Source organism: Drosophila biarmipes, chromosome X (genome assembly GCF_025231255.1).
Source record: "Drosophila biarmipes strain raj3 chromosome X, RU_DBia_V1.1, whole genome shotgun sequence".
Classification (NCBI taxonomy): Eukaryota; Metazoa; Arthropoda; class Insecta; order Diptera; family Drosophilidae; genus Drosophila; species Drosophila biarmipes.
In genome coordinates, this window is record NC_066611.1 from 16,731,231 (window position 1) to 16,749,199 (window position 17,969).

The 17,969-nt window shown below is 44.3% G+C and overlaps 2 protein-coding genes across 3 annotated transcripts; one reads left to right on the top strand and one right to left on the bottom strand.

Moving 5' to 3' along the window:
* The first annotated feature begins 41 nt into the window (after nt 1-41).
* LOC108028856 (uncharacterized) lies at nt 42-782 on the top strand. The gene has a single exon (XM_017100843.3). It carries the CDS (start codon nt 205-207, stop codon nt 757-759), a length of 555 nt encoding a protein of 184 aa, XP_016956332.1. The 5' UTR covers nt 42-204; the 3' UTR covers nt 760-782.
* A 248-nt stretch (nt 783-1,030) lies between these two features.
* Nucleotides 1,031-16,706, bottom strand: LOC108028857 (neuropathy target esterase sws). 2 transcript variants are annotated; one of them, XM_017100845.3, is made up of 11 exons: nt 15,887-16,706; nt 11,832-12,563; nt 10,707-11,641; nt 10,075-10,646; nt 9,202-9,620; nt 8,459-8,734; nt 8,098-8,284; nt 5,788-5,904; nt 5,019-5,230; nt 1,810-2,154; nt 1,031-1,753 (listed from the first exon to the last, which is right to left on the bottom strand). In XM_017100845.3, exons 1-11 carry the CDS (start codon nt 15,986-15,988, stop codon nt 1,364-1,366), a joined length of 4,287 nt encoding a protein of 1,428 aa, XP_016956334.1. In that variant the 5' UTR covers nt 15,989-16,706; the 3' UTR covers nt 1,031-1,363. The 2 variants fall into 2 exon arrangements, with proteins under 2 accessions (XP_016956334.1, XP_016956333.1); XM_017100844.3 differs by lacking the exon at nt 5,788-5,904 and adding an exon at nt 6,748-6,864.
* Between the last annotated feature and the right edge of the window lie 1,263 nt (nt 16,707-17,969).

Consider the following 17,969-nt stretch of genomic DNA (forward strand, 5'->3'; position numbering starts at 1 on the left):
CAGGTGAAAATTCCTCACTAAACTAAGATTTTTCCGCCGCAGTCGGGCGACATGGAAATGTGACAGGAACAGCAAAGAAAAGGCCTACTCGGACTTCGGATTTCGGGCTAGCCAAATTTAAAAGAGGTCACATTAGAGATATTTGGGGAAAAGTTAGGTAACATTTTAAAATTTAAAAAGGAACCCGAAAAATACGGCCCTATTATGGAGGAGAAAACGATGCGGCGACTGCAGCAGGCCCATCAGCGGCAGAGGAAGGAGTGGGACAGGGTCGGCAGACGCCTCAAGCGGCTCACGGGCAAGCGGTCCAGCGACCTGCTCCTCCACGATCCGCTCCTGCAGCCGCCCTACGCCGCCGATCCCGGCCAGCGGCTGTGGATGCGGATGAGCGGCGGTCAGCAGGTGGCCATGCCAGTGGACAGGAGGCAGGCGACGAGCCCGAAAAGAAGGAATCATCCCCAGAAAGCGTTCAAGTTCTCTGCCTCCAAGGACGACCTGCTGGTCGTGGGTCAGCGCCTGCAAATGCACCAGCCGCCAGGCCGACGCCTTGTGCAGCTCCAGGGTGCCACACCCACAGGATCCTGCCAGTCCCACCAGCAAATGGAGCAGTATGTCTACTTCTACCCTCTCAACTGCTGCGAGCTGGAGTCGTGGAGTCCTCCTGCTCCCGGGGAGGAGCCCTACCTCGTGGTGGATCCGCGCTTCATGGCCGAGCTGCTGGACGAGCTGCTGCTGCAGGCGGGTTTTGTGGAAAATTAAAGAAAACGTTTTTTGCTTTTGTACTCTCAATTGTTTAAATTTATTTGCTTGCATTTACAAAAAAAATCCGACCATTAAACAAAAAATTTGCTTACCTAAAATAAAAGAGAGACTACACGAGTGTGCGGCAATTTCGGGGGGCAGGACCTTGTAGGGGGCTCATTGCAAGGAGTCTCAGTTTCGTGGCTACAATATCGGTTGCTTCAGTAAAAATATATAACTATATGTATATACAAAGTCTGTGGACTTGTTGTGCCTCCATTACAATGTGTGTGTTGTGTTGTGTTGTGGATGAGGATTGGGTATGGACAAAGGGTATAGGGGATGGGGTATTCCATATGCTAAGCTAAGCCTAAGTCTTGGTTGCTATAAAACCTAGAGGTTAACAAATTTCCTTGTCATTGCTATTTAGTTTGTTTCGTTTGGAGATTGGATGCTTGAGTAGTTTGTGGTTGTGGTTGCGTTGCTGGTGAAGTGGCTGCCGCTGGGCGTCGGGCAAGCGGAAGGCACCTCGTCGTCCGCGGCTTGTGGCTGATGCGGTTGCTGTGGCCGTGGCTGCTTCTTGTTGAGTAGATATCCCGCCTCGGTTGGCTTGTCTATATAGCTAGTTTTTGGTTTCGTTATTCGCGCTGCTCCTGTTCTCCTTGTCCTCGTCCTTGTCCGACAGCTGCTCCGCCCTCGCAGCCTGATCCTCCTGCTCCTGCTGCTGCTGCTGCTCCTGCTCAGTCAAAGTGTGTGCTTCTGTGGTGGCTGCCCCGTCAGTTGCATCCCTGTGCCTCGCACCCCAGTGCCAGTGGCTGTCACGATGCTCCTCCCCATGTCTAGCCTCTTCCTTGCCGCGCAAACTGGTCCTGCTGGTGGCCGGCGGCGTGGACTGCGTGGACTTGTCCATCTTGCGCTCCAGCTTCAGGTCGATCTCCACATCCGAGTCCATTTCGGTCTCGGAGAAGGACAGCGAGTTGCCAGCACGCGGCACCTGGATGCGTCGTCGATCCTGTGGAGAAGTGTATTGTTAAATTATTGTTTTTTTTGAAAGGCAGAACTAGATACCGTGTTGAGAGTCGTCGGCTCCGAGATGTAGCCATCACAGTCTTCGTCCTCGCTGAAGAGCTCCGCCGTGTTCACCGCGTACGTCTCCGGCAGCCGGCACACGATCTGCGCCAGATCGATGAACGTGTACTCGTTGAGCGAGGCGTGGTTGCCCCGCTTGGGGGGCTCCTTGTTGAACCACTGGTTGAAGCGGCCCAGCCGACCCGCCTTGGCCATGTTCTCGAAGTAGTTCTTGCCGAACACATAGCCCACGTCGCGGATCTCGTCGAAGCTGCCAAAGGCCAGGGTCTTGTACTTGTCGATCGGCGGTCGGATGTACTCGCAGTAGTCCGAGTTCTTGACCTCCTGGGGAAGGAATATGCATATAGGATTGGTAGATAATCAAAGTGAATATGGTTACTAGGATAATAGATAAATATACATATATATTATTATAATTCTCGAACTCTTGAGTTAAGAGTTCGCTTAGTACAACGTGAAAAACACCCTTAAATCCGAAATCCAAAAATATCTATCTATCTATCTACCCCCTTACAAAAAATTGAAAATTGGGTCAAAAAATAGATTCCCTTTTAAAATATCCAGATCGATAGCAAATTAAGCAAGCTTTCAGAAAATGTCGATCTTTTAGCCGTACGCCTTCATTTGGATAAACTACGATTGAAAAACCACTAAAAAATTTGTTTTTTGACTAAAAGCTGAAATCCAAAAAATAATGAGGTTTCCCCTAAAAAAAAAATGGGAAATTGGGTCAAAAAATTAATTTTTATTTAAATGATGCAGATCGATAGCAAATTAAGCAAGCTTTCAGAAAATGTCGATCTTTTAGCCATACGCCTTCATTTGGATAAACTACGATTGAAAAACCACTAAAAAATTTGTTTTTTGACTAAAAGCTGAAATCCAAAAAATAATGAGGTTTCCCCTAAAAAAAAAATGGGAAATTGGGTCAAAAAATTAATTTTTATTTAAATGATGCAGATCGATAGCAAATTAAGCAAGCTTTCAGAAACAGTCGATCTTTTAGCCGTACGCCTTCATTTGGATAAACTACGATTGAAAAACCACTAAAAAATGTGTTTTTTGACTAAAATCTGAAATCCAAAAAATAATGAGGTTCCCCCTTACAAAAAATGGAAAATTGGGTCAAAAAATAAATTTTCATGTAATCGATGCAGATCGATAGCAAATTAAGCAAGCTTTCAGAAACAGTCGATCTTTTAGCCGTACGCCTTCATTTGGATAAACTACGATTGAAAAACCACTAAAAAATGTGTTTTTTGACTAAAATCTGAAATCCAAAAAATAATGAGGTTCCCCCTAAAAAAAAATGGGAAATTGGGTCAAAAAATTAATTTTTATTTAAATGATGCAGATCGATAGCAAATTAAGCAAGCTTTCAGAAACAGTCGATCTTTTAGCCGTACGCCTTCATTTGGATAAACTACGATTGAAAAACCACTAAAAAATGTGTTTTTTGACTAAAATCTGAAATCCAAAAAATAATGAGGTTCCCCCTTACAAAAAATGGAAAATTGGGTCAAAAAATAAATTTTCATGTAATCGATGCAGATCGATAGCAAATTAAGCAAGCTTTCAGAAACAGTCGATCTTTTAGCCGTTCGCCTTCATTTGGATAAACTACGATTGAAAAACAACTAAAAAAATGTGTTTTTTTGACTAAAATCTGAAATCCAAATAATAATGAGGTTCCCCCTAAAAAAAATGGAAAATTGGGTCAAAAAATTAATTTTTATTTAAATGATGCAGATCGATAGCAAATTAAGCAAGCTTTCAGAAACCGTCGATCTTTTAGCCGTACGCCTTCATTTGGATAAACTACGATTGAAAAACCACTAAAAAATGTGTTTTTTTTGACTAAAATCTGAAATCCAAAAAATAATGAGGTTCCCCCTAAAAAAAAATGGGAAATTGGGTCAAAAAATTAATTTTTATTTAAATGATGCAGATCGATAGCAAATTAAGCAAGCTTTCAGAAACAGTCGATCTTTTAGCCGTACGCCTTCATTTGGATAAACTACGATTGAAAAACCACTAAAAAATGTGTTTTTTGACTAAAATCTGAAATCCAAAAAATAATGAGGTTCCCCCTTACAAAAAATGGAAAATTGGGTCAAAAAATAAATTTTCATGTAATCGATGCAGATCGATAGCAAATTAAGCAAGCTTTCAGAAACAGTCGATCTTTTAGCCGTTCGCCTTCATTTGGATAAACTACGATTGAAAAACAACTAAAAAAATGTGTTTTTTTGACTAAAATCTGAAATCCAAATAATAATGAGGTTCCCCCTAAAAAAAATGGAAAATTGGGTCAAAAAATTAATTTTTATTTAAATGATGCAGATCGATAGCAAATTAAGCAAGCTTTCAGAAACCGTCGATCTTTTAGCCGTACGCCTTCATTTGGATAAACTACGATTGAAAAACCACTAAAAAATGTGTTTTTTTTGACTAAAATCTGAAATCCAAAAAATAATGAGGTTCCCCCTAAAAAAAAATGGGAAATTGGGTCAAAAAATTAATTTTTATTTAAATGATGCAGATCGATAGCAAATTAAGCAAGCTTTCAGAAACAGTCGATCTTTTAGCCGTACGCCTTCATTTGGATAAACTACGATTGAAAAACCACTAAAAAATGTGTTTTTTGACTAAAATCTGAAATCCAAAAAATAATGAGGTTCCCCCTTACAAAAAATGGAAAATTGGGTCAAAAAATAAATTTTCATGTAATCGATGCAGATCGATAGCAAATTAAGCAAGCTTTCAGAAACAGTCGATCTTTTAGCCGTTCGCCTTCATTTGGATAAACTACGATTGAAAAACAACTAAAAAAATGTGTTTTTTTGACTAAAATCTGAAATCCAAATAATAATGAGGTTCCCCCTAAAAAAATGGAAAATTGGGTCAAAAAATTAATTTTTATTTAAATGATGCAGATCGATAGCAAATTAAGCAAGCTTTCAGAAACAGTCGATCTTTTAGCCGTACGCCTTCACTTGGATAAACTACGATTGAAAAACCACTAAAAAATGTGTTTTTTTGACTAAAATTTGAAATCCAAAAAATCATGAGGAACCCCCTTACAAAAAATGCAAAATTGTGTCAAAAAATACATTTTCAATAAACACAGTCTTTTTGGTGTGCACCTTGCTTTGCCTAAACTACGAGGTCGAAGGTCGAGCACTCACCTCCAGCTGGCGCACGCAGGACACGTAGGCGAGACGGGATTGGATGTCCGGCAGGTCGGGCACCTTGACGGGCGACGTGAAGGGATTCCACTTCTTGTAGAGCAGCCACCAGCCGCTCAGGTCGTCGCCGTAGTTGGTAAGATCGGTGTCGTCCTGCGAGCCCACATCGATGGCGATTATGTGAGCAGCCCCCAGATTGTGCATCACATCGGCTAAATGTTGGCCAAGGAAATGGAGTGGCGCGCATGCGTGTGGTGTGTTGGGTGGTCAATGTGGATGCAATGCAAATGTTTGGTTAGTTTTTTTTCACTTCTTGGTATTACCAGTTAAAAAAAAAGCGTTTACAAATACGATTTTAGAAGTATAATTTAATTTCATAAATTTGATACATAAATGATTTTTATAGTTCGTTAAACTAATTTGAATACTTATTTTTTATTAAAATTGATTTTAGAAAATGTATCGCAGGTTTAAACGCTTTTTGATTAGTTTTATTTTGTTTCCCTCAGCACATCAGGCCCTTTTCCAAATACTATCCGACTTTATCTCAAACGATTATTTCGATAACGATAACACTTCGCGAATTCTTGTGTTTGAGGTTATGAAGCATACAATTGATCGGAATGGAATAGGGTTTTGGAATGGGGCCCGAGATGCTGGAATTCGATTCCCAAAACTGGAGCGGACGCAGCGGCGGCGCAGAGCGTTGGAATGGGAACTGGAGCGTGGATCGTGGAAGGCCGAGGTGGAGGCTGCTCGTTCTTTTTACCTGGCACGTTGTTCGTGTAGCAGCCATCGAGTAGCAGGTGGCCGTCGCGGTAATCACAGAATGGCGGGAAAACGCCGGCAATCGACATGCTGGCGCGGCAGTAGCGCCACAGGTGGCCTGATTTTTGTTTTGTGGGACAAAACGACAACAGTGCAACATTGTGGATTGTATTCGATGACACGGACACGTGAGTTTGGTGTTCATTTTTTTTTTCGGATTTTTCAATTGTTGTGGTGTGTTGGTGTGAGAGAGAGGTCATGTGTTTCAAAGATAAAGAGAGAGAGAGAAAGACACACTTTTATCCACGAAATAACGGTTTATTTCAGTGCTACAACTACAAATGAAATCGGGTTTACTTATACGCATACAACAGAATGGCCAAAAACAACGAAAGGGGGAAACTAAAACTAAAAAGCAACTCAAAGTACCATCAAAAACTAAAAGAGATAGAAGAAAAGCCAAAGAAACTTTGTGCACTCAGTCGTAGGTGTAGGTTTGTTTCAAATGTGCGTGGTGTTGGTGTGTTCATGTGGGTGGGAATGAGACAGAGGGTGTGAACAAATGCGAGTTTACCGTTAGAAATGCAGGCGACGCGAAACTATCGATAGGCAGCAACAGCATTGCCAGCCCGCAAAAGAACTCTCAAACTTTTATACATATATAAGAACAAGAACAACAAATGTAACAGCATCTCAGGGATTTGTGGCAACAGGGGGTCAAGAAACGGAGCGAAACGGAATGGATCGGAACGTGGGGAACGTGGAACTCGGAACGCAGGCAAGCATGATCGAACAAGTGGAATTTCCAACACTCTGCGCGCTCTGTGTGCCAAAAAACTCAGCTCTAGATTGGAAATTGAAAGTGAGAATTTGGATTAACGCTCGGGGTTAAGTTTGTTTTGTTTTTTTTTTTTTTTGTTAAATCGTATTTGCTAGTTGCTAAGTGCTAAGTGCTAATTACCTGGCAGATTATTCACATAGCCGCCATCCAGCAAGAGGTGCCCATCTTTGGGATCGCACAGCGGCGGCATATAGCCACTGAGCGACATGGAGGAGCGTACGTAACGCCACAGAGATCCTGGTATTATATGTATATCAACGACAGACACATGCCAGCAATGATAATTCGGTAGGTGTGTGTTTTTGTTTAGGTGTGTTTTTGTTGTGTGTTTTTTTTCGGGGGAGGAGAAGAGAAAAATAAGAGAGATTGAGAGAAAATTGCTTTGAGCGATCTTTTTTTCTTTTTTTTTTGGTCGAGGATATGGGAATGGAATGAAGATTATTGGGATGGGGAGGAGCACCAATGGAATGGGTTTTAATAGGGGCAGCGGTTGGGGGAGGTTATTAAGGGGGAGCAACAAGTTTAGCCTCTAGCAAAAAGCACAAAAGCCGAATTTGGAATTTCCATTTTTGGCACAAGCTTTCCAAACAACAACATCAACAACAGCGACAACAATGAGATTTGATTTAGTTTGCTAATTTTCAAGATCAAACATAACAGCACATTCGATTGGCAGCGCAACGCCGATAACTAGTCGATTGATTCCACGCAGAAAAGAAGAGTTAGAAATGTAAAATTTCCTCCGACAAACTGCGGGCCATGGAATGAGGCTGTGTGTGAGTGTGGGTGGGTGGTGCGTGCCTGTGTGTGCGTCTCATTGTCTGGGTTTTTCTTTTTTCATTTTGGGTACACTCAGTTCTAAGGCTACCAAGGATCAAAACAGGATAAGGGATCGCAAAACGTTACAAAAGCAAACTGGAGAGAAGGGGGAACCAAAGGAAGTCCCAATCAAAAAGCAAGTTCTTATTAAGGAAAGTAAAATAAAATTTGAAGCATAGAGGAAGTAGGAAGTATTATAATAAATCTATCTGAAATTCATTTTATTAAACAACCAATTTGAATTGAAATTTTAAAATTGATAAGCAAAAATGTAATATCAAAACCACAGTTCCTCAAAATTGTCTTTTACGATTAAAAATGATACCAAATGTAGTTGAAATTAAAGCTTTACCCTTTACTGATTTTCAATACTTTAAGAAATAAATAGAAACTTTCAATATATGCGGTGATATTTGTCTGAATGTAATGCAATACAAATATTATTGATTACCAAAACCAAACTAAATTGCAGTTCAAAACTTAGATTACCGACAAAGCATTCCAATAACTAATATACCCGGTTAACCGATACCCACTAAAAACAGAATAGAAGGAGACAGAGAATGACAGAGACAGACACATACAAAGCGAGAGACAGAGAGACAGAGAGAGAGAGAGAGAGAAGGCAAATGCGGAACGGTTGCAACTCACCATTGGTGTGAATGCGATGGCAACTGGCGGTTATGTCGGTGGTGAGGGTGAAGTAGGGTATCCACAGGTCCTCGATGCTCACGTCCCCGAAGGTGTCGTGGATCGTCTTGTTGAACTCCCGCCCGGAGAACATCGATGTGATCGGGTAGGTGAGGTCCAGTAGTTGTAGGAACCATTTCGTCATTTTCTAGGTGAGTGACAGAGTAATTTAGACATGGTAATTTATGAGGGGCATTGCCAATTCTGGAATTTAATTTTCAATTGGGAACCATCAATATGCAAACTATTGAGAGTCCACCAAGCTCAAAGTAAAAACCAAATGAGGACTAATGCATACATGTGGGGCATTTTAAGAACCCACCTTTGACCACTCGCGCGCCTTTTGCGTAACCGTGGTGATGTTACGGTCCGAGCACCAGAGGGCACCCATCAGGGCGCCAATGCTGACGCCGCCGACCATGTCGATGGGTATGCCCGCCTCCTGGATGGCCTTCAGCATGCCAATGTGGGCGGCACCGCGCGCCCCTCCGCCGCCCAGCACCAGGCCAATCGAGTTGCCCGTCAGCCAGCGGGCCAGGCGCGAGAAGTCGGAATGCATGTTCGGCTCGGACAGCAAGACGCGACTGTAGAGATCATTCTGGAGGATACAAGAAACAGTAAGTAGGTGTACCAAACAAAGTTCTCAATTCGTTGTACAGCGCTTATCCATAGGTAACCTCTATCTACCAAAACAGATTTTCATTAGGCATAATTATGATCAACAATATTTGAAGGGTGGCAATAAATGGGTAATCTCTGGGGTTATCATATTTATCTTTATGTCAAATCGCTTATTAGTTCCATGTTAGTTGTCCCAGCTTAGATATGGACTAATAACATGTCACGTCTTTATGATTTCTGACGAAGCGTTTGATATTGGCTCATTTGTCCCCGAAATCAGGCTGTGTTATCTTTATTAAAGTGACGCCACGGAAGTTTATTTGAATGTAGTGGCCATCGTTAAGCGATAAACTACCAGAGCGATATGGATTGGTTCTAATTGCAGAACTCTATTCTATCATAAAAATCTAGAAAATAGCTCTTCACAGACACATCTGAACTCACAATGCGGTATTGACTTTTGCGCGTGAAGATGCGCTTGACGCAGAGCACGTGGTGGTGCTTGGTCACCCACGGGCGGGCGTTCAGCCAGCTGAGCGTGTTGGCCGGCCGGGCATTGGTCGTCTCCGGGTACAGCAGCACCAGCTCCTTCTGCGTGCGCATCGCCAGCCGGTCGATCTCCCGCTCGAACTTGCCCACCAGGTAGGAGCGATCGCCGAGGCCCACGATCAGGATGACGTCCGCCTGGCGCATGCAGCGATGTGTCCAGGCGCTCAGCGAACTGTCGCACTGGTACAGCGTGATGATGTTGCGGTCCTCCTGCTGGGCCAGCCACGAGGTCAGCCGGTACTCGTTGGCCGCCTCGAAGATGTTGGGACCGAGCTGCTTGCGCACCACATCGGAGGTCAATCGGAGGACGGGTCCTGGCCAAGAAACAGAAGGGAAACATTAAAATCAGCTGGTGTTTCCAGGACACAGTGCAGCAATGTGAAACTTTACCGGACTTATCCATCGTGTTCTGAATAAATCTTAGCGGAAAAAGTATAAAATGTTCTATAAGCTGTTGTCTGTCTCTGAATGCTCGTTACCTTTTCCTCAAAACTTAACAACTCTATAAATGATATAGCACAGAAATGATTTAACCTAGCCTAAAAAATAGTTATAAAAAGTGTAGTTTAGTTCAATTAAGGGGAATCCCTTAAACAAAAGGTTTACAAACTTCTGTGCTTGTCAAAAATCATAGTTATAGGACTTTCCTCCTTCTCTTAAGTGTTACTAGCTACACCTAATAGCCTGCTGCTTTTAGGATCAATCAATCAGTCTTTTATCAATAGTTATTGGCATGCGGACTGGCGAGCCCACTGGCTGCATACGCACCTATGGCACAGAGCGAGTGGTAGAGCTCGTAGGTGAAGGGCGTCAGCGGCACCTCGTCGGTGATGGGCACCAGGGCCACCGTGGAGTACTTGTGCGTGACGGGATTGGCCTCGACGGGCGCGCCCGGCGCCCCGCTGCCCGAGCGCGTCTGCATCGAGCCGAGGAAGCGGTGGCTTAGGAAGCTTATCAGCTTGGTCACCACGATGGGGTAGCGCAGCTTGATGGCATTGAACAGGCCCTCGGGCAGCTTGGCCAGCTCCGAGTCGCGCACAGCCATCACCGTCGTGGTGCGCGACGTCTCCGTGATCATTTCGACGATGCCCACGAGATCGCCCTTGCCGTATTCGCCGACGATCTCCTTCTTGCCACCGGGATGCGTGATGACCGAACGCATGCGTCCGCTCAGCACAATGTAGGTGCTGTCGCTGCTCTCGTCCTGCCGGTACACAGCTCGGCCCGACTCCAGGAAGATCCAGTCCAGAGCGTAGTCGCACTGCCTAACCAGCGGCGATAGGCGGCGCACCACGCCGTTGCCCAGATCCAGAACGATGCGGGGTCGCTGCCGCATGATCCTGGCAAGGAAAGGCAAAGATATAGTACTTGATTTTCACATGGCTATCATCCAAACTCACTGGTAGATGGCCGCGCGTCGGATGAAGGCAATCCTGCTGTTGTTCCTCGAGCGAATGGTATACGCACTGGCCTCGCCCGTCAGCATGGCCAGGCCGCCCACGATTTCCCCGGGATGCACAAAGTGAATGAGCTGGTCGCTCTTGTCCGGCTTGGCGCGCGTGGCATCCTGATTGCTCTGGTAGACGGCCAGGGTGCCCGTCATCACGAACCACACGCACACATCGTCCGCATTGCCCTCGGTGATGAGGGTGACGTTCGGCTCCAGTTCGCGCACCTCCACAAAGGGCTCGATGATGTGCGCGTCCTCCTCGGGCAGGCCCAGCTCCTTGCGCAGACTGTCGACGGCCGAGGACTGCACCAGGCGCATGTCTATCGAGGGCGACACGCCCGGAGCCTGCGGATTGGGAGCCTGCGAGCCCTCGGGCGTCATCTGGGTGATGGAGCCGCGTCGCGTGGACAGATTGCCCACCGAGTGCTGCTGCTGATGGAATAGATCCACGTTCGGCGCATCGCCGTGCACCTCGGCGAAGAGATTGCTGGTGCCCTGAATGCTGCCATCCGGATTGGGATTCGGATCGGACAGCGTGTGCTCCTCGCGCGAGTGACGCGACGGCGAGGGCGGTGGCCGGGTCACCGTTACGGCCACACCCGAGGCCGATACCGAGCCCAGGGCGGCGGACTGAATCAGATTCAGCTGGGTGACCACCGTGGGCGGACCGTTGGCCGCCTGGCGTGAGGATTGCGAGGACTGCGAGTTGATGGGCCCACTCATCGTGGAGACGCTCTTGTAGCGCATGTGATTCTGCACCAGTTCGGCATTGAGGCCGAGGTAGTTGCGCAGCGCGGTGAAGAGGACGCGTTGAAGTCTTATCATTATCACCTGGATGACCCGGATCATCACGTCCGGATTGTCCTGGAACACCTCCTCGAAGGCCTGCAAGTGGTGAGAGGGTGACAGTGCATTTTAGTTAAAAATTCCTTAAGATCTTGTGCATTTCTTTTTTAAATGTCAAGCTGAACAAGGTTGATTATGTTAGTATGTGAACCTGTCAACCCTTTTTTCGCAGGGTTGCCAAGGCTGTGCTAGGACAAATCGTCGCTAATGATAGAGAATGGCAACCTACCTGCATGGGCAGCCGGATGACCACCGACTTCTCAATGGCCTTGGCGGTGACCGTCTTGTAGTAGCTGGGATTCCCCGACAGGACGTCTATGAAGCTCAGCAGCGAGGTCACCGACTCGCCCTTGCGCACCGTCTTCAGCGAGAGCGTGCTGCCATCGGCATTCGAGATGTACACATTGATCATGCCCGACTGGACGATGTAGACGCTGTCGTCCGGATCGGTGATCTTGAACAGATAGTCGCCGGCCATCAGCTCCAGCAGCTGGGTGTGCTTGCAGAGGCGCAGGAAGACGGGCTTCTCGAAGTGCCCAAAGATGCGGATGCTCTGCAGCATGTAGAGGGCGTCGGGCGGCACCCGGTCGCTGCCCTCGATGGTCTCCTCCAGGTACTCGGCCGGCGGCTCCACGGTGCGCATCTCCAGCGGCATGTTGTCGCGCCGCAGCTGCAGGATTCGCCTGGCGAACCTCATCACCGCCCGCCGCTTGTAGCCCTTGCCGCTGCTGTACATCTGGCCGCTCACGTTCTTCATCTTGCGCAGCATGCGCCGCCCGTAGAAGAGCATCTTGTCGCGCTTGCGGAAGCGCAGGGCGCGCAGATCCCCGCCGGACGAGGTCACGGCGCTCAGGGAGCGGGCCAGCTCGTCGCGCAGGCGCAGACGGGCCATGCGCTTGAAGTACATGAACCAGGCCAGGAACAGGAAGCCCAGCACGGCGATGGCGCAGTACATGTACATCTGCGGAGGAGGGGCGAGGGAGAATCACAAAATTAGTGGCTTATTCGGGGCAGTTCTTACTCTAATCCTAAAAGCTCTCATCGCAATGCGATCTATCACAGGTCACTGCACGGAATGGAATAGATTTTCGGCTGTCAGGCCTTCCTTTGCGGCCGAATTCAAAGCGTTCCTAATATCGAACTGGTTCCGATAAATATTTCAGTGTTGCAAAAGAAGCTTTAAGGAGAAAGCACGCTTTCAAAGTTCTTAAACATTTTTTTTTTTTTGGGATTTTCACAAACAGATAGAAGAGATAACCTTTAGATGATTTGGCCAAACTGTTTTCAATGCGAAATAAAAGCGTAGTCAGACCTAGGAGAAGAGCCTACTCATTCCACATGGTTAAGGGCTGCCTTTTTCACTACATCAATGATGCAGCAAAAACACTTGTGCTTTCCCAAAAGCTGATTTCCAGCTACTCTTCACACCTCTATTAAGGTGCTTACGTAGGAAAATAATACTTTTTGAGCAATATTCATAAACAAATAAGATAGCTTTTAAATTGTAATTCAGTGTTGGAAACTACGCGAATTCTTCAGGAATGTGTGTTTTATTGCTTTCTAAGTTGATTTCATAGATGAAATAAATTAATTTTTTTATTTGTTACATATACAGAGGAGTTCCTTATTTGAAAATGAGGAATCTTAGGTTTTAGCCCATAAATAGAACTTCGCGAATTCTTCAGGAATTTGCATTTTATTGCTTTTTGTGTTGATTTCATAAATGAAATAAATGAATTTAAAAGTCCTATAATAGTTCGTCTCTGTCATAATTTTCGAATGCTTTTTGCCACTGAGTGGACTTTTAGAGTGACAGAGAGACACTTGATGAATTATTCAGCACGAAGACACTTGTAATTTCCCAAAAGCTGATTTCCAGCTAGTGTCACGCCCGTATAATCAAGCCCATCCATCAGCTGTGCCTTGTTGTTGTTCTTGTTATTTCCTTATATTTTTCTTGGGCACTTTTGTTGTTGCATTGCAATTGTTATTGCTATTGCATTCAGCATTTTGACATTGAAACGACGTCGCGACGTCGTTGCACTTGTTTTCTGTCGTTGTTCTTGTTGTTGTTGTTAGTGTTTGAGGTTCTGCTGGTTGTTGTTGGTGTTTTTGCTGTTGTTGTGGCCGCAGTTTCTCTGGCGGCTTGTTGTTGCCCCCCATTTGTTAATATCTGCAGTTTCCGCATTGTACTCTCGCATTTGATACTGCACAGAGAGAAATCATCAGCTGGATAGTTACTTATCAGTTGGCAGCTTAAAGTAGCATAGATTTTATATCATTTTTGTTCAGATTATTCACTTTTATTAGATAGGATTTTATAGATTTATATAGATATTTACGCTTTATTTTTAACATGTTAATCAAAGATGGCAAATTGGTGTGTAGAAATATTAAATATTTTTATTCGAGATTTTTAAGATTAATTTTTAAAAAGTTATTGAACAAAAATTGTATTCAAAAATAGCAAATTTCAGCTTTTAGGTTCTATTCATAAAACATTTAACATATTATTATAACATATTTTTTTATAAATATTCAGCTACTTAGGCTTTCTTTTTGAATTGATAATAAAAGATAACAAATTGATGAATAAATATTAAATATTTTCATTCAAGTTTTTCAAGATTAATTTTTGAAAAGTTATTAAACAAAAAGGATAATCAAAGAACAGATATTAATGTTCATAAGCATTTATCATTTTTTTAATGTTAATTTTTAAAAAGTTATAGAACAAAGTGATCTTCAAAGATTATTTATTTATTATTTTTATTCAGTTAATATTATTCAGCTTTTCAAGATTAACTCTTAAAAAGTTATTGAGCAAAGACTTGAAATGTAGGTTCCTAGTAGCGGTACCAACTTGATTATTCAATGTTATGTTTCTGTAATCCCACACGAATCTTTCTCTCAGTGCAGCTACTGCTACCTCTACACTACCCCTCGCCATTGTTGTTTGTTTACAGTTTATTTTTACAACAGGTTTGCAAAATGCACAAGAGAAATGCCATAAATTTCAATTGACTCTGTCGGTCTAATTGGAAGCCGAAGCCACGCAGCTATCCAATTGGATTTGCCTGGATCTGATCGGAGCGACACACATACGCACACATGGCAACGGCGGCGAAGATAAAATTCGCACAGTCACAATCACAAGGCGCCCAAATTGATTTGGCCCCAAGGGGTTAATTGAATTATTGAAAACTGATTTCGTGCGCACCCCCCCGCCCACAGTTGCACGTGCTTGTGATTAGCAATCGGTTATAGTTATCAGCCTGTGTGGTTTAGGTTTTTTTTTCTATTTTTTCTCGGGGTCGCCAGGCCGACTTTATCAATGGTATTGGGTGGCCGTGTGGTGTTATCATGTGGCTACTGTAGTCAGTGGGTTTTGTATTTTTGTTTTCCTTCGCTTTATGTAAGGCCACAAAACGATTTCGATGCGAAGGCGACAAATCAAAACACGGAAGTTGCCCATTTGCATTTTCTTTTCCTGCCTTTCTCCCAGCAAACTCATTTCTTTAGCTGATTAGAGTCCTGTTTTCCATTCCCATTCCAAACAGCTGATAAGGCTAACAAAATAATGGAAAATTCATGGAAGCCCAATCAGAAATTCCAGAATTTGTGTTAGTTCATTACTTTTATCTGATAAATGACTCCCCTCTTCAACAGGTGGTTTGTACTTGTTTTCTATGTTATCTCCAGATGATGTCGTCTAGTCGAAATAATTTTATTACATTTATTTGAAAATTTCCATAAAGATTAGGCCACGCACACTTGTGAGAAGTGCCAGACAGAATTCCATTTGATATTCCAACAGGTGTTCAATACTCAAGTGGGTTTTCTAAGGAAGTTTAGCTGCCAAGACTTGCTTTGCCCGCTCATTCAGTGATTTTTTATCAGGGAGTCTAATCTTTATGGATGTTATCACCAAAATAAAGCCGTTTTCATTGTGAGCATTTTGGAATTAAATGGAAAATTATGAGTTATGAGAATGAATTTGCAGTTTAAAATGAATTCTGTTATGTAGCTAAGCTGTTATCCTTTTACGATCCACTTTCCAATTGGCTTTGCTCTCTCTCTCCCGCGCTCTCTCTGAGTGTGGATCCAAGCCCCTAACAGCTGTATGCCCGACTGACCCCCGCTCATCGTTTTCCAAGCCTTCCAGCTGCCTTCATTATCCTTTGCTCGCTCTCTCACACTCTCTCCCTTCCAATTTAAACTTAACTGACTCACTATCGCTGGCTAAGCAAACAAAAAGACAAAGAAAGGTTGAAGTGCACTTACCGTTGCCGTGATCTGCTGCGAAACGTACTGGCACCAGGCCTCCGAGAAGAGGGTGTTGAGGCCGCCGTTGGCGCTGGCGCGCAGCAGTTCCAGGACATCCATTGCGCTCTCTCGCTCGCTCTGTTACGCTGCCAGCTTTACTATTCCAGCGACTCCTGCACTCTCCCACTCACTCCCCTCTCCACCCCGCTCGAATCGACGACAAAACTATTCGATTTGTTGTTCTAGCTTTTATGGCTTATGTGTGTTCGTGTGTGTCCCGTTTATTTGGTAAATACGAAAGTTTGTAGGAGGGGGCGGGGGAGGGGTCACAAAAATCACAGCCCTTTGTTGTTGCCGTCTCTCTTTCGCCCTCGGCACAGGTCGCGCTCTGTCGCACTCACACTTACAGACACCCCCGCCCCACGTTTGTCTTGAATTTTGTGCAATTATTGTAATGCACGCACCACACTCACTCCGCACACGCACAACTGCAGAGAGCACCGTTTCTTTTCGATTTAAATTTATTCTCTTGTTGTTTTTGCCGTTACGAGAATCACGAAAGCAGTTGTTGTTTTTGTTGCTGGTTCCTTGCGGAAATCTTTCGTTTTCTTTATGTGTTGTTGTTGCTGCCTCTTCTCCCTCTATCTCTCTCTCTCACGTTGCGGGCGGAGGCGGGGGCGGTCTACTGTTCTGGGTGGGGGCGTGGCAGCGTGCGACGACAACTTCCTTAATTTAGTGAGCCGAAATAGACGAGCATTTTGCTATATAACTACAAACTAATAAACTCAAATGCACTCTAGAATTTTTGTTATTGGTTCTAATAACTAGAGATGGGAAATGGTCGATCGCGATATCGATTGCCAGTTGACAAGCATCGATAGGCAGGAAGCGATTGTTTCACAGCTGTCAGGCAGTGTGCCCAGGCGACTTCAACTCTGAAACGGTTATTTGAAAACTTTGGAAAGGTTTAAAAGCGATTATCCGAATTTAAGAAAGTTTCTTTACAAATAATTCAGAAAACTCAGGTTTTTAGACTACTAACAAACCTTAACAGGTATGCCAAGCTTAAAGGTTTTCGGAAAGGTCATGTTTTAAAAGAAAAAAGTTGTTTAGATTTGAAAAACCAAATTTTGTTTTCGAAAATATTTGAAAGTAAAAATGTTTATACATTGCAGTGTTTGTAAATTATTATACAATTAAGCCACAGAAAGTTCGAGGCTCTGTTAATCTAAATACTTGAAACTCTAGACATATTTTCTACAAAAGGGAAACATGGTATTGTTTGGAAAATCTTACCTTTTTTATACTTACCTGTGCAACAGGCGTGGACAGCTCTTAAAATCCGTGCTGCGGGGCGACAAACTCCACTGCTAAAGTTTAGCTTATAAAAAAAACACAGGTGAGTCGAAATTGACTTGGCATGCAGTCAAACATTAATTTGCGGGCATAATTAACTTCGCTTAAGATTGCTGGCAGCCAAGGAGCCGTGAAAAGCGGAGACGGCCGTCGGTAATATTCAGTGATTAACAACTGTAAAATCTAAAATTGGTATAAATATTCATGTGTGTTGATTTAAAGGATTTCGGTGAAATCCGGGCCCGAATCGGAGCGGAGGTCCGAAGCTAACGTGCAACATCCAATAAAAGCAAGTGCAGCGCGGCTTATTAGAGCGCGAAGCACCGGGGGCTCAGTCTCAATCTGAATCCGAATCTCGACTGAGTCTCGCTCGCCAGCCAAGCAAAACGGCCGAGACGCGTCTCTCGGGTGGCCAGCTGCAGTTTCGGATGCAGTTTCGGATGCAGTTTCGGCTGCAGCTGCAATTAAATATGCAATGCACTTAAGTTATGCACATTTCCTTTGCCCAGGCACCGTTACGACTTCGGATTTCAAATCCCGCGCGAAAGTTAACAGCGCTGTTGGCCGCCAGGCGTCGGCCTCTGTTACTGTTAGCCAACAGCGCCCGCCATCTGGCTCTTTTGCCGCCAGTGCTGAGGTGTTGGCTTTTTACCCGCTATGTTGATTGCGTTCTTTTATATAATTTGGTTATATCAAGATAGTTGCACAACAAGGGTACATTTATTATATTAAGAGTAAACTACAT

What these genes read in the sequence shown, in the direction of transcription:
- LOC108028856 (XM_017100843.3), top strand. Translation starts at nt 205, where the DNA reads ATGGAGGAGAAAACGATGCGGCGACTGCAGCAGGCCCATCAGCGGCAG.
- LOC108028857 (XM_017100845.3), bottom strand. Translation starts at nt 15,988, where the DNA reads ATGGATGTCCTGGAACTGCTGCGCGCCAGCGCCAACGGCGGCCTCAAC. An exon ending in CCATCGCATTCACACCAATG is followed by an intron (nt 5,905 to 8,097) that starts GTGAGTTGCAAC and finishes AACAAAAATCAG; the next exon opens with GCCACCTGTGGCGCTACTGC. An exon ending in AGCCGACGACTCTCAACACG is followed by an intron (nt 1,754 to 1,809) that starts GTATCTAGTTCT and finishes ACTTCTCCACAG; the next exon opens with GATCGACGACGCATCCAGGT.